General features: G+C 33.5%; 1 protein-coding gene across 1 annotated transcript in view; it reads right to left on the reverse strand.

Moving 5' to 3' along the window:
- The window catches only part of crn (pre-mRNA splicing factor crn), a 61,356-nt gene that overhangs the window by 15,803 nt on the left and 30,303 nt on the right, over nt 1-15,250 (reverse strand). Inside the window, exons 8-11 of the mRNA XM_085814486.1 lie at nt 13,325-13,486; nt 9,802-9,930; nt 5,399-5,617; nt 1,680-1,826 (exon numbers count right to left, since the gene is read on the reverse strand). Coding sequence (XP_085670612.1) covers nt 1,680-1,826; nt 5,399-5,617; nt 9,802-9,930; nt 13,325-13,486 — 657 coding nt within the window. The remainder of the gene's footprint in view (nt 1-1,679; nt 1,827-5,398; nt 5,618-9,801; nt 9,931-13,324; nt 13,487-15,250) is intronic.

Below are 15,250 nucleotides of genomic sequence, written 5' to 3' on the forward strand. Positions count from 1 at the left end.
TATGGGACTTTTTTGCACAATTCAGATTACCAATTGATAATGGGCCACAGTTCACTTCAGATGAGTTTAAGATATTTTTACAGAGTAATGGAATCAAACACAAAACTACAGCACCATTTAAACCATCTAGTAATGGGCAGGCTGAACGGTATATGTTTACAGTAAAACAATCTTTAAGAACAACGCAAAATTATCCAGGAATTTCGAGACAAAAACTCAGTACATTTTTGATGCAATATAGGAAAGCTCCGAATTTAACTACTCTACAGAGCCCTGCAATGCTAATGCTGAAGAGGGAAATTCGAACAAGAATAGATTTATTGAGACCAGATCTCAAAAGGAGGGTGGAAGACAAAGTTCGAAAAGGAACCTACGAGTTTGCAAACCGAGGATTTAGAGTAGTACATAGAGTGGCAGTAAGAAATTATCACCAAGGTGATAGACGATGGAGATTTGGAACAGTCTAATCCAAGGATGGACAGCTTCATTACACCATAAATGTAGATGGTCAGCTATGGCGACGACATGTCGATCAGATGCGTAATGGAGGAACCATAATAGATGAGAGGTTTATACGTCTACCTCCAGCTCTCGTGATTTCCAAAGAGCCTGATAAGAGTGGAGTTCCAGAACCATCCAAAGATAATACCCACCAGGCAGATGAGTCTGTGTCATCCTTCGAGTCCAAGGTTGTACGAGATGTTCCATGAACCGGACCTGCTGCTGATACAACCAGGTTACCAAAGAAACCAGCAGTGCCACAACCTTTGCGTCGGTCCAGTAGAATTCGACATCCCCCAGACAAACTGCAGTTATGATAAAGGGGGAGGGATATGGTATATCGAGAACTATCAATGTGTATATCATATATATCATAATTGGACTAAATGCTGGCATAGCGCCAAGCATCGAAGCATACGCAGTAATTAGAAAAGGATTGGAATGTGAGTAGCTGTAATTATGAATAGCTGTAGATATAAGTGTGTATCAGATTATGATATATTTTGTATATATAATAAAAGTAGCATGTAGAGTAAAAGAGTGTATCTTGTGAAATAATTACCCACTAAAGGATACACGACAAAATTGATTTACATAAGTAAGTTGTTTCGAATATTGAAATAATTCGACAAGCAGCCTTTTTTAATTCAGAATACTTCGATTCTGGTACAAATTTCCAAAATTCAGTAATCGCCATTGATTTATATTCTAATTGTAGAGCTTGATCTTCTTGCATCACTATTAATTCTAATTCTCCAGATGCTTTTTGGGTCATAATTATATTGTAAATGGAAAACTCACCTTGAATTATGTTAATTTCAAATGGATTCAGAAAATAATAGACGATGGAAGGAAAAGAAATTTGTTACAACGTTGCACTTAGTCTTTCATATTTGTTGACTGTAATTTAAAAGACATTTTGAAACACATCCGGAACGATAATAACTTTTTAAAATATAATAACACAAAAATGAAAAGGTACATTTATCGAGAGCCACAAATAATCCTTCAAAGAGCCGCAGTTGGCCACCCCTAAAATATGCAAAAAAGCTAAAGTTGCAGAAATAATTTATAAAAGTTACTGAAATTACAAACACTGTTATAATAATAATAACAACAACACATATTGAGCATCCCAACAAAATGATAAGAGTAGGATATATGCTTTAATAACTCACCTTCATCCAAGTGGTGCAGTTTTCTGGTGCAAATTCTAAAAATTTCTGGTACAAAATACGACATCTATCAAACTCTCTTAACTGGATTTCCAAATCAATATAACCTCGGAACAGCTTGTCTTTCGGACGCATTCCAATAGCAGTGCCCTGAAAATATATGAAATGCTTAAATGAATATATGTCTAAAAAATATTTTGCTTTATTATACTTATCTAGATAGACAGACATACTCAGAAATTAAATATTAACAGCATAAATTATCAAAAATTTGTACATTATAATATTTTATCTATATCAATGTTAGTATCCATATCATAACACATAATTTTAGCAATAAGAATTTGATTAAAACCACTGTTAAGAGATTGCAATGTTTATTTCCTTATCAAAAACTTTGAATTAAACAGGAAAAAGTGCAAACATTTTTTCATCAGATAAGAAATGTCTATTATATCCTACATAAAATTAATGCATTATGACATTATATTCTACATAAAAATATTAAAGAAAAGATAAAATAAATATGAGGTAATTTCATGTTATATTTGTCTCAAAATGCTCCTTTACTTTTATCTTTATTTTCACTCATCATATGAGTAAAACAAAGTAGGGAATTATAATGGAGAAACTCAGAGATGTACATATTTAAAAACAGAGAACAGAAGTTTCATCATAATGATGTTCATAGCATTCTGTATACAGAAATTATTAGAACTCAGCAGTATGCTTACCGAAAAATTCAAAACTCATTTAATATTTTTAATTACAGCAAAATTTCAAAGACTGCCATTACCTTTTACAAACATCAATGCACAGCTCATTAAATTCTTTAAATTAATTGATGTTTTGGGCAGAATCTTATATATCTGAAAGTATGCGACCATATTCAGTACCTCCTCCATTTAAGCACCAGAAATGTTAAAGAAGCATATAAATAATGACAGTGGCATTTAAATAGAGAGCATAGAAAATTCTTAATAAGTAGATAAACTTTTATATCACAAATAAATTTTATATTAAAAATACACTAGATACATACAATCAAATGTCATTACAAGGTTAGCCTAACGAATCAATAAAAATGATCCTGTAACCAAGACTGAATTACGTAAAGATATACAGAGAAGAAAAAGATACAATTTATAATAAATAGTGATATTTGATTTATATTTTGAACAGTTAATGTATAATTTAATATAATTAGTGTAATTAAAATTTAGTGAAATGTATATTTCATTAATATTTATTCACATAATTTTTATTTATACACAGTATCAAACAAAAATTTGATTTAAATAAAAATTTGAACAGCTCTCTAAACTTTTAAGTTTTGAAATTTTCATTAGAAGCAACACATTATCATTTAAAGTCTTGTAATAATGTACAAAATGCTGAATGGGGCAGCTACCCTATTCAGCAACACAATTTCAATATGGTACTCGAAATACGCTGGAATTTTGAAATAATCAATGCTCAGTGCTTTCTTGAAATTAATCCTTAAATCATCTCAATAATTTTGGTCATAGATAACTCATGACTAACAGACTATGGAAAATTTTCGCAATTAATACCATGTTGTATATAATCTGTGATCTGTGTAATACATGACTCCAGTTATTTACCATTTGAATGATTCAACCGTGGTTGTTGAATTTTGAACTGTTGCTGAAAGTTTTCTAATGAAATTATACTCAGAAAATGAATATCAAGATTCAATAATTTTTATATACTTTATTTGTATTTTCTTAATAAATATACCTGTGTTTTTTAAGAACATGATTTCTCCCCCCTCATCAAATACAGATTATGCTCTGGAGCAACACATTATCATTTAAAGTCTTGTAATAATGTACAAAATGCTGAATGGGGCAGCTACCCCATTCAGCAACACAATTTCAATATGGTACTCGAAATACGCTGGAATTTTGAAATATGGTACTCGAAAGTTTTGCTACATTAGAATTCAAGATTTAAGAACTTACAGGATTCTGTCCATCGCTATTCGTATCCCTAAACAGTTATCAATTTTAAGAATAATCATCAATCTTAAATAAAAAAAAAATAATGAAATTTGCAAAATTTATTTTAATTCTGTTTAATAAAATATGTGCACAAATACACTCACTTCCAAAAGTTAAGCCTGAAGATGTAAAATGCAAAAAAAGTCAACAAATACTGTTTTGATTCACACAAAATTCGGCAGGAAAGTAGCATATATATTTATGCATAAAACAAAATCAATAATTATATACAGAAATGGAAACAATATTAAATTTTTGTACGTTATCAGATAACGACATACTGGAGACAAACAGAATTATGTATAAAATGAAAATAAACAGCATAAAATGAAAAAAAAAAAAAAAAAAAAAAGGCATTAATAGGGTATGTGATCCTCCTCATCTGTATACAAAGTTTAAAGATTTTCAATGGGATTAAGGTCGGGAGAATATGCTGGCCATGCCATACGTGCAATCTCTTCACTCTCCAGGTAGACATCAATGATGTCAGCTCTATGGGGACGTGCATTATCGTCCATTAAAACAAAAGTAGGGCCAACTGCTGCAGCGTACAATCTTACAATGGGTTCTAGAACTTCATTTCGATAGCGGACAGCCGTCAGAGAACCCCGTTTAAAGATGTGCACGTCGGTGCGGTATCCTAATGAAATCCCTGCCCATACCATAATGCGTCCGCCTCGGAATGCGTGATGTTCGGTAATGTTTTGGGTCTGATTGCGTGTTCGTTGTTCACGCCATACCCTTATATGCTTGCCATCTGGCTCCAGAGCAAATCTTGACTCATCTTGACATGACACTGTCCCAGTCAGACAACATTCCAATTGACATGTTCCCGGTACCACTGTAATCGTGCCTCTCTTGATTGGACACATAGAGGAACACAAACTCGAGGTACCCGGGCTTACAGTCCACTCATATGTAATCATTGGCATACAGTAGTTGCAGATATCACCTTACCAATGGACGCTGTAACCATAGATGTCACACGTGTGGAGGTCGCTCTGCGATTCTGCTTAGCTACAACAGCAATATATCGATCTTCTGCGGTGTTGTAACCCTTTGGCGATTGGCTACGGGCCTTTGGGCAACTGTTTGTGTCATTTGGAATTGTTTCCATAAACGTGAAATTACAGAATGATGAACACCAAAGAAAAGAGCAACACCTGTGATTGACTGTCCTGCTTCTAAGCGCCCAACAGCACGCCAGAGCTCAGAATCTTCCATTCGTCTCCTGGAAATCATAGAAACACATATGCCTTGAAAACAAATTGTACGAAAGTTTTAAACACCTTCTATCAGCACTTACAATCAACTTCTGTAACCCTTCATAAAGCTGGCTTCTTAAAAGACTGTCTTTTTTGCATATTTCTTGACATGAAAGCGCGATTGGCTGTTACCTAACATATTTGCATACTTCCATCTACCTCTGCAGCGAATTGCACCCTCTTCAATTCTAATTGGCTTCCGGAAATTAGCATTTTCCCCTCCGTGCTTAACTTTTGGAAGTGAGTGTATAAAATATTACACTTTACTTACTAATGGAGAATATACACTATAATACATTTTTTATAAATAAAGTGAACATCAAGTGCACTAATAAAGAAGTTTAATTTCCAATCAGATCAGAAGAGTCAGTTTAGAAGTATGCTATTTTAATCCCAGCACTGAATATTTTAAATTAAATGTATTTATAATTACCAAAAGCTTCCTTGCTGCAGTTAAGTTTTTTTCACGAATTTCATACTGAGCTGCCAGGAGCCATATCTTTGCGAAGGTGAATACTTTATGAGGTATTAATTTCAGACATGCTTGGTATACCTCTCTTGTTCGATCTTCTTCCACTCCTTTAACTTGTAACTCTTCAAACAAAGCATAATTTATCCATAAATAGATGTATCGCCGCCAGTACCTTTTATCCTATACATACATATTTTTAATTTTGCATGATTTCATATTTTAGAATTGCAAGTCATGACTTTCATATTTTAGAATTGCAAGTCTCATTAAATAACTACACTTATCATTTGTTTCATAAGGATTGTTAGGACAACATCCTACAAATTTCAAGTCATTAAAAGAAGTTCTATATAAATATGTTTCAGCTTTTTGCCCACAATTAATAAATGAAGAAAGATCTTAAAAACAATTATATAACACATAGTTACCAATTAAAATTTATAAGATATCATCTAATTCATAAATATTTTCACAAACTGACAAGAGTAAAATCATCATGACAGAGTCAAATTTAATTATAATAAATAACAGGGTATTGACAAATTTCCTCGTTACGGTCCTTACTTTGGTTAATATCTAAATAATAATGCAAATAACCAAAAAGAATAAGCTCAGATTAAAATTACAGCATACTCTTGTTCATTATAGCTTCGTCTCAACCCATGCTCATCATAAACAAATAATTTATCCATACAGTCAAATGTCGTTAATTCGGACACCCATAATCCGGAATGATCTATAATCCGGACCTCAAAGCTACAAACTTTCTGCGCATGCGTCGCGTTCACGCATGCGCACAGGCGTTTACGAGAGCGCGTAAGACCCTTACGGCTGCGAATATGTTTGTGCGCATGCGCGTTTAAATTGTAACGGAGTTATACGCTAAGCTAAAGTTATCTAATTCAGTTAATGTTGCCGATTGCGTTGTTCCTTAATCTTCGAATTGGATCCGGCTTATTATTTTTTACAGACTGTTAGAGCAATTTTATAAAAGTAAGCTTGAACTTTCGATTATGTCAAATAGAATTTCCGATATATATTTACTACAAAGCGAAAGTTTGTTTTGAAATCCGAAATCTGTTTATCAATTTCACGCTGCTCTGCGGCAGAGGGGGAGGGGGGGCAGAAACGTCATTATTAGATTATGATAGATTAGAAAGATTATGTCAAATAGAAGTTCCGATATATATTTACTAATATGTAATTTGTATCTACAAAGTGAAAGTATGTTTTGAGATCCGAAATCTGTTTATCAATTTCACGCAGGGGATTAGAAGTTGATCTGTCAGCACTATCCTTATCTTCAGGGCAGATGATTTTATTTTATTTGGTTTATAATTCCATACCGTAGTATTTCATTCTGTCTTTGATATGATTTAAATCAAGTTCCTCGTCATTACAATTCGCTTCCGATAGTGAAGAAAGTGACCCAGAGGTTATTGAAAACGAAAACATTTCGATTGACAAATTAGTCGGTATTCTCAACACAGCAATTATAGGGCTTGAACAGCAGAACTTTGTAACTGAACAAGAAATTATGTCTGTTTATAGAATGAAAGAGGAAGTATTATCACATAAAAAACGAAGCAACTTACATTGAAGGAAATGTTTAATAAACTAAACAAATAAATATTAAGCTTTTTCTTTTTGTAAATTTTGATACCCTTTAGATCATAATTGTTCTTTATTTCATAAATTACGGTTTCATATTTTTAATTTTGTAATTTCTGCATGCCATCTTACCAGATTTAAACTGATGATCTATAATCCGGAAAAATCGATAATCCGGAATCGCCGAAGTCCCGACGAGTCCGGATTAACGACTTTTGACTGTATTTTCACTGTTAACACTTTTACAGTACCAGGGTTCATAGCCACATTCTAGTTAAAAAAATAAGCACTTATAAGCACTTCTCAAGCACATTTTAAGGAAAAAATAAGCACCTGTCTAATTACATTATACACAACTACATAACCTTAAAAGAAAAATTACACTTGTAATTTAAAATATGAGCAATGCAATATTTATTAAGAGAATGAGCATTACCTCAACAAAGGAAAACAATTACCTTTTTTTTTTAAAATTTTAAATGACAGTTCAATTTACAGAATTAGTTTACAATGAGAGAAAAAAAACTATGCAGAACTAAACTATATTACAAAATTTAATGATCATATTTCCGTTGAAAATTATAAATAATAATAAGCCATATTAATTGTATTCATTTGGCACCTAATAATAAATACAATTTATTTTCCCACTCATATTAATATTTAAATAATTTAACTTAAATCAAAATTCTGAACATTTTCTAAATTTTCATTGCATAACAGTTTTCCCTTAACATATATCCCAAGCAAAGTAATTTAAGCAAAAAAGAAGCACATTTCTGAAATCAGAAGACGGGAAATTGCTTCATTCAGTCATCCTTTAACATTAAAAGCTTAACTAACCCGCATACTCGAAAATTCCCGAATATTCCGGATAGTAACTGGAAAAAGAGGAGTGGGGGAGATTGTAGCCATTCTTTAGATTTAAATTTAGGCTAAATAAATGATTTTGACATTTCGATATGTGCATCATATAAAAACCAATGGAACTGAGCAATATTCTGCTTAGAAAACACAGTAAAACTCTTTTAAGTGTTCATAAACAAATCTCAGACTGAAAATCAAAATTAATTATCAATGCAAAATAGAGCAAATGTTATTGTGCAATACGTGCGATGTAATTCTTCCATATGTGATATTATGCAATCGGAATCAACACCTGCCGGTATTCGGAGAATAAAGAACTAAATAAAGGAAAAGAAAGAGACTTACTAATCTGGAGTGTTTCTGATTCAAATTTTCAATAGACTGTATTAAATTTCCGGAATAGAATCAATCTTCGCTTGGGTTGGGTAGACCACAAAAACTTTTAGTCCTATTCAATCCAGATTGGACAGTGACAAAAAAAAAAAAAAAAAGTCCGCTGCTTCAATATTAGAGATTTTGCGGAGAAACTCCCAATCTCCGTACTGTATAATGTATTGACAAAAATGAAATTATTTTGACTATTCGATTACTTTCCTTTTATTTACGCCATTCCGAATATTATTCCTTAGAAAGCTAATCTGTGTAAAAGCACACCCATTTTTGGAAGTTTATCTATACTTCAGCAGTTACTGCAACTATATTATTATAAATATTCATACATATGCTCATAATATAAGCATAACGATCATAATAAACACGAATATGAACGGACCACGCGGAACGAGAATGCAAATTATTAAAATCTTGATAGAAATTCAAACGTGTGTAGTATTTGGATGGGTGGAAAAGAATAACGAATGTACCGGAATTTTCTACGTTTTCGCAATTCTTTGGCCAATAGAACGACGTGCACCTGTCTGTACTCTCGCGTGCACCATAGGTTACGTTAATGCAGAGGAAGGGGGGAAAGCAATTTCCGGGAGTATGATTCACCATCTGACGTTGCATATAAGGAAGAAAAGTTGTTTATTTAGTTTCGGCTTTGGTACAGGGGAAAAATGTGCGTTCATTAAAAACAAAGGATTAAAAAAAAAGCACTAAAAGCAAAAAATAAGCACTAAAAACAAAAAAATAAGGGCTTTAAAGAAAAAGTAAGCACCTATAAGGGCCTTTATATTTTATTTTCAAATATAAGGACTTATAAGCACTTGTAAGGACCGCTACGAACCCTGAGTACATATCCTCTGTATATAAAATCAATATAATTCAAGCAAATAAAGAGTGGCTCTTGTGGTATACATATTTAAACATTTCACATTTAAACAAAGCTGTATTTGAATCATTAAAGGAGGAAACCACTTTACATCATTTTTGATACTATGGAGGGAATGCACTTATGCCCCATTCTCTATAGTTAACATTTTCTAGGCTAAAACTCTTAAATTTCCATACAGTCATAATTTGTAGTAGCAACACTGGCAAAAATAATCAAAGAAGTGGAATACATTTTTGAAGGCATTTGCATACCTTCGTTACAACAAATATTTCTTGGTGGCATTACGAGTTGCCAGATAAGTATCTGCACACAATATCCTAAATAAACTTATGTCTGGATTATACTAGAAAATATTTCCTATGACATTAATTGTAATGAGAACCATCTTTCCAACATAATTTTGAAGACATGAATATATTTTAGGGAAATGCGATACATCCTCTTCCTATTTCTAATAATGCTCGGATATATATCTGCTTCAATCCATGATAAAAATGTTACGACAATTGTCATATCTCTACAATCCATCCAGCATTACATTAATTTGTATACCATAAAAATAAATTAAATAACATAATATTTGTAATTAATGCAAAGATTATATTCCTACCTTCTTTAAAGGAACATTTGCTATTGCTCTTTCATACACCTCTCTGATTGCTACAATATTATCTTCACTTTCCATCAGGCGTAAGTAATCAAACCAACTGTCATAATTAAGAGGATTGTTTTTCACTTCCTGAAAATGTTTAAGTGATCATAAGTTTTTGAAACAGAAAAATGGCTGAATACAAAACAGAGATTATTTCACTAAATTAGAACCTTAAAAAATATGTATTGAAATTAACTTTAAAAATCAATTTAATCTTTTTTATATGACACACAACTAATAAACAAAATTAATTCGTAAAATAAAAAGGTCAGTTTTAAGTAAAAAAAAAGTTTTTAGAATGCTCTGAGATAGCATGATTAAAGTATAAATTTAGACAAGGTTTTTGAATGCCTTATTTTTCAAAATATAGCTGATAAAAACTCGATAACTAATCAAATATTTAATTTAAATTTTAAAAAAAAAATTCTATTGCTTGTTTTTATTTTTCCATGGTAAGTTTTTGTAACAACTTCTTTCATTTATAAAATGAAGGTACATATATTCTTTGAAATATTTGAGCAAAAAATGTACTTCTTAAAAGAATTTTTTTTTTTTAATCCAATGGTGGGCATTTGCGTATTCAGCATTAGCCACTCCTACGACCGGAAGTGCTGGCTTTTTTAATGTGGAGGCACCTAATAGGCGGTTACCATTGCCTCCTATGAAGGGACAAACAGTTACAACTATGCCTTCTTTGGGATTCAAACCCTGGCACTTCAGTCTTGCTGTACATCTGCCTGACCACTAAACCAAAAGGGTGGCTTCTTCCCAAAAGAAGTGAAATGCTATTCAAAGCTGTATTGGGTACTTTTTCATCTTTGATATCATCTTAAGATAATTTAATTCTTAATTCCCATTTGTTCATACTTTCTGGTTATTAACCCCCCCCCCAGTTTTGATAATAGGTAGATTTAACACATTTTCAGCAAATTTTTGAGTATACATACAACAACAGTAAAAAAATGCACATGCATACAATATGTTTGAGTAGACACACGTCACCAAGTTATACGAATGATGTGAAATGAGCAGCTCTCCGACGCACGTAAAGTAAGATATAAGGGAAGGAACATGCACTATGGGCTATATTCGTGTCGTTATTTCTGCCAGACGAATTATCGAAGAAAGTTGGTTTTTGTCTCGGAGCATATGTGAAATACAAGAGAATGCCAGGCCGCCATCAAACAAGGCACTTCCAGCCAGATAGACGATTTTACGAGGAGTATGGTGATTGGAATGAGAAGGGCTGGTTGGTCCTTACGTCAAATCGCAGCTGATACCCACATGGATGCGAGCACGGTGCATCGGCTATGGCGAACATGGTTGGAACAAGGAGGGGTGCAGGTGCAGCCAGAGTGACGTCAGCAAGCGTGGATCGACGCATCTGCCGACAAGCTGTGGCGGTCCCGCAGGTCACTTGTACCACGATTCTGCAGCATGTGCAAGATACCCTGGATGTTCCTGTGTCGACCAGAACCATTTCCCGTCGATTGGTTGTATGTGGTCTGCATTCACGGCATCCATTAAGAAGACTGCCATTGACCCCACAGCATAGACGCCAAGGTTTAGAATGGTGCCGGACTGGAGCGATGTGGATGACAGAATGACGAAACGTCGTATTCTCAGACGAGTCACACTTCTGTTTATCTAGTGACAGTTGCTGCATACGTGTGTGGCATCAACGTGGAAATAGATCTATTGCAGTAGTAACTGTGGAACACCCCACCGCACGACAGAGTGGCATAATGGTTTGGGGCACTATGACGACCCAATGATACTTGGATAATGTACTGCGGCCAGTGGCAATTCCCTACCTTCAGAGGCTACCTAATGCAATTTTTCAGTAGGATAACGCTCGACCACACAGTGCTCGCATCTGCCAACATGCTCTGCGAGGTATACAGATGCTTCCCTGGCTACCGTACTCTCCTGACCTGTCACCAATCGAACATGTGTGGAATGTGATTGGATGCCGTTTGCAGACTCTGCCCCTGCCTTGTTCAGAAGACGAACTGTGGCAAATGGTTGAAAGAGAATGGAGAGCCATCCCTCAGGACACCATCCGCACTCTTATTGACTCTATGCCTAGATGTGTTTCTTCGTGCATCGATGTCCGCGGTGGTCCTACATCCTACTGAGCCAACGCCATTCTTGCTCTATATTCTGACTATCATTTTGAAATAAAGATCACTTATTGCTGCTTTCTGTCTTTTTTCCCAAATTTCATCACTTTCTGACCACTCCTTCTCGGTGTTGCATTTTCAATATTGAGCAGTGTGTTTTTTATCTTACATTAGATGTAAAATTATATTTTTATTTTACATTATATGTGAAATAAAAATATATAAATTAGCTTTATGATATAATATATCAAAAGCCTTGTAATCCCTTATTTATAATTCGAGTATTTCCACTCTCTATTCTAAAAATCGTAGTAATTTTTTTGGACTGCGTTATTTCTAGATCAATCTATGCTACATGGCTAACATGATGTAGCTAATTCGGGACCTGAACTCAAACTGAGAATAGAAACCTTTCTAACCTAAACCAAAGCCTTCTCTTGGTAAGCTTCCTCATTAGATATTGTGCACTTTAGCTTCTTCCTCTCTTCCTGTAATAACGCTATTTTGCTTTGCTCTTCCTATCGCAACAGAATCAAAAATGTAAATGTTCTTGAATAGCACGACAAGAGTGTCAAGTGAATTGACCTCAAATGAATGTTTAAGGCTGCTATCACACGTCGGTTTGTTTCAGAAGAACAACTGTTTGGAACAATTTTTCTGCTTTGTCACAATAGCCAAATCAACACATATCGCTTTGGGGTTAACGCAGGGGAAACTGGTTCCGCATTACAAACAAGCTGATAGCTGATTGGTTGAAAACGAACAACCTGCAATTTTTTTGGGAAGGAAGGAAAAAGTCACGTGTCTTTCTTTCAATAGTAAACCAGGCAGAAAAATTGCCCGAAACAGTTGTTCGTGTGAAACAAACGGCGTGTGATATGGGCCTAATATGCCTCAACTGCCAGATTTCCTAGTCTTTACGAATTCAACATTTTAACATTCTACACAATCAGGAATCTTCCTCTTCAATTATGGATCTACATTCTAGGCCAGGGGTTCTCAACCGGTTGTACGCAAAGTATTTTTAACTATTAAATTGAAAAATTAAAACCCCAACATCCTGAGTTTTTTCTCTAACACTCCTAAATTTATGTGATCTGAGCTTTGTTCAAAAGTGGTAGTAGTACTTTGTAGTGGTGGTACTAAAGGTTTTCAATTTTTGTTTAGGTGATACGCGTTAGTCAAAAGGTTGAGAACCGCTGTTCTACTCTATTACTTGCTGAATACCCAGGTCTGAATTTCAAATCATTCTGAATACTGGACCTTTGGATTTCAGACTTCATACTGTATGTAAAACTTTATACATATTTTTTAGTAACAAATAATGAAAGATAATAAAATATTTAATATCTACATACCTCTTCGTATTGATATTTTCTTCTGCTTACAATAACATTTTCAATGCCAGCTCTATCACCATATTTCTTCTCATGGATGGTATATTTCTTGAAGAGTTCTTGAGCGTTTTCTTTGGGTATCTTGTCTAAAGCATACTTATAAATCACTCGGACTCTATCATGCTACAAAAAGAAATGCTTGATAAATAAAAGAATGAAGTGAAAAACTGATTTTCACAGACTGTGGCAATCTTGCATTCATTCAGTTGAAAGATGTCAGTTTGCCAATTTCATTTAGCATGCATTCTAACATATAACATGCACCTGTAATTTCAAACTGCTTTTTTAAATTTTAGGTATACTTGGCAAATAATGTGCACCTTTTGCTTTATGAAGAAATCTGAAAGACACATGTGCGATGCTCCTATCTTTTGAAGTCATTCATTCGAAGATTTTTTCCAGGCTTTTGAACAACAGTATACTGAATTGACAAGCAATAAGAGGAACAATATAATGTCAGATGTTTTATCTTTGTGTAATCATTTGAAACCATGATTTTGAAGTGAACTTCAAAGGCAAATTGCATTTGCTTTAGGTAAAATACAGTTGATCTAGTGTTCCTTTTAGTAGTTAATATGGCTCCTGCTAACAAAACAAATACAGTGACTTTGCATTTGAAAAGTGCAAACTCATTCAATTTCTGAAAGGAAATAAAAATCATGCTGCAGCAAGGATGTTTGGTGTTGATGAAAGCTCTATATGTGAGTGGAAAAAAAATGATATCCCAATAATTAATATGCCAAAGAATAAATATGCTTTGCATAAAGCAGTAATAAGATGGTCTATCCTACAAGAAAATATTGTGAACTGGATCCTATAAAATTGTCAGAATATATTAATTGTAGCAAGAAACAGTGTACATTTATTTGCTGCAAAGTGGGCAAAAAAGTATGCAAATAAAAGTGAAAAATTCAAAGCAACTTTGAGTTGCAGTCGATTTATGGCACAAAATAATTTAATTCTATGAAAAAAGCAAAAATTTTGCAACTGCTTACGAAAGAGTTCGACAACAAACTGAAAAGTTTCCAAAAGTATGCTATTGACCTACGGAAGCAAAAAAATTATCTACTCTCATATATTAGAAATATGGATGAAACTCCAGCAATGTTTGATATGATAGGAAAATTACATGAAAAGAACAAAAATAGTTTACATAAAACTCTCATATATTAGAAATTCTCATTTATTAGGTAACGAAATATCTCACTTCTCCGCAATGCTTTCCTGCTTGGCAGTCAGTACACAATTAAAAGCCCATAGCTATTTTTAAAAGAAAGACAATGTCAAAATGTAAATTTCCAAAAGGTGTTTCAATCATATTGATAAGAAAGAATGGAAGAAAAGGGTGTGGAAATGTGGATAAGAAATGTTTGGCAAAAGTGTCCTGTTGCTTTAAATAATCCAGAGTCTTTTGAATTGGGACATGTTCAGATCCGATTTAACGGATAATACGAAGAAAATGTTGAAAGAGTGATATACAGACATGGCAATGTTACCAGCCAGATTAATACCATAAGCTCAGCCTTTAGATGTATAAATTAATAAACCATTCAAAGAAAATTTAAAATACATGATTGTTAGAGGTGGAAGAACATTTACAAAAGGAGGCCAAATGCATCATGCCAATCTAAAAATAGTATATGAGAGAATTATAAAAATATGAAATGAAATTAAACCCTATTTCAAAAGTCACTTAAAAAACAAAGTATAGCTAACAACCCAGAGAGACTTAAAGATGATTATTTACTTATAAATCAGAGTAACAGTGATGAAGATGAAACAGAATTCAGTGATGTGCCTGAAGATATAACAGAAGATGAATATGATGAACTTTTCAGATTATATGATAACAAAAATTTTTAAGTTCATAAGGTATATCATTTCTTT

The sequence above is a fragment of the Stegodyphus dumicola genome, chromosome 4, assembly GCF_044657685.1.
Source record: "Stegodyphus dumicola isolate Sdum_Otavi_A_Nest chromosome 4, ASM4465768v1".
Lineage (NCBI taxonomy): Eukaryota > Metazoa > Arthropoda > Arachnida > Araneae > Eresidae > Stegodyphus > Stegodyphus dumicola.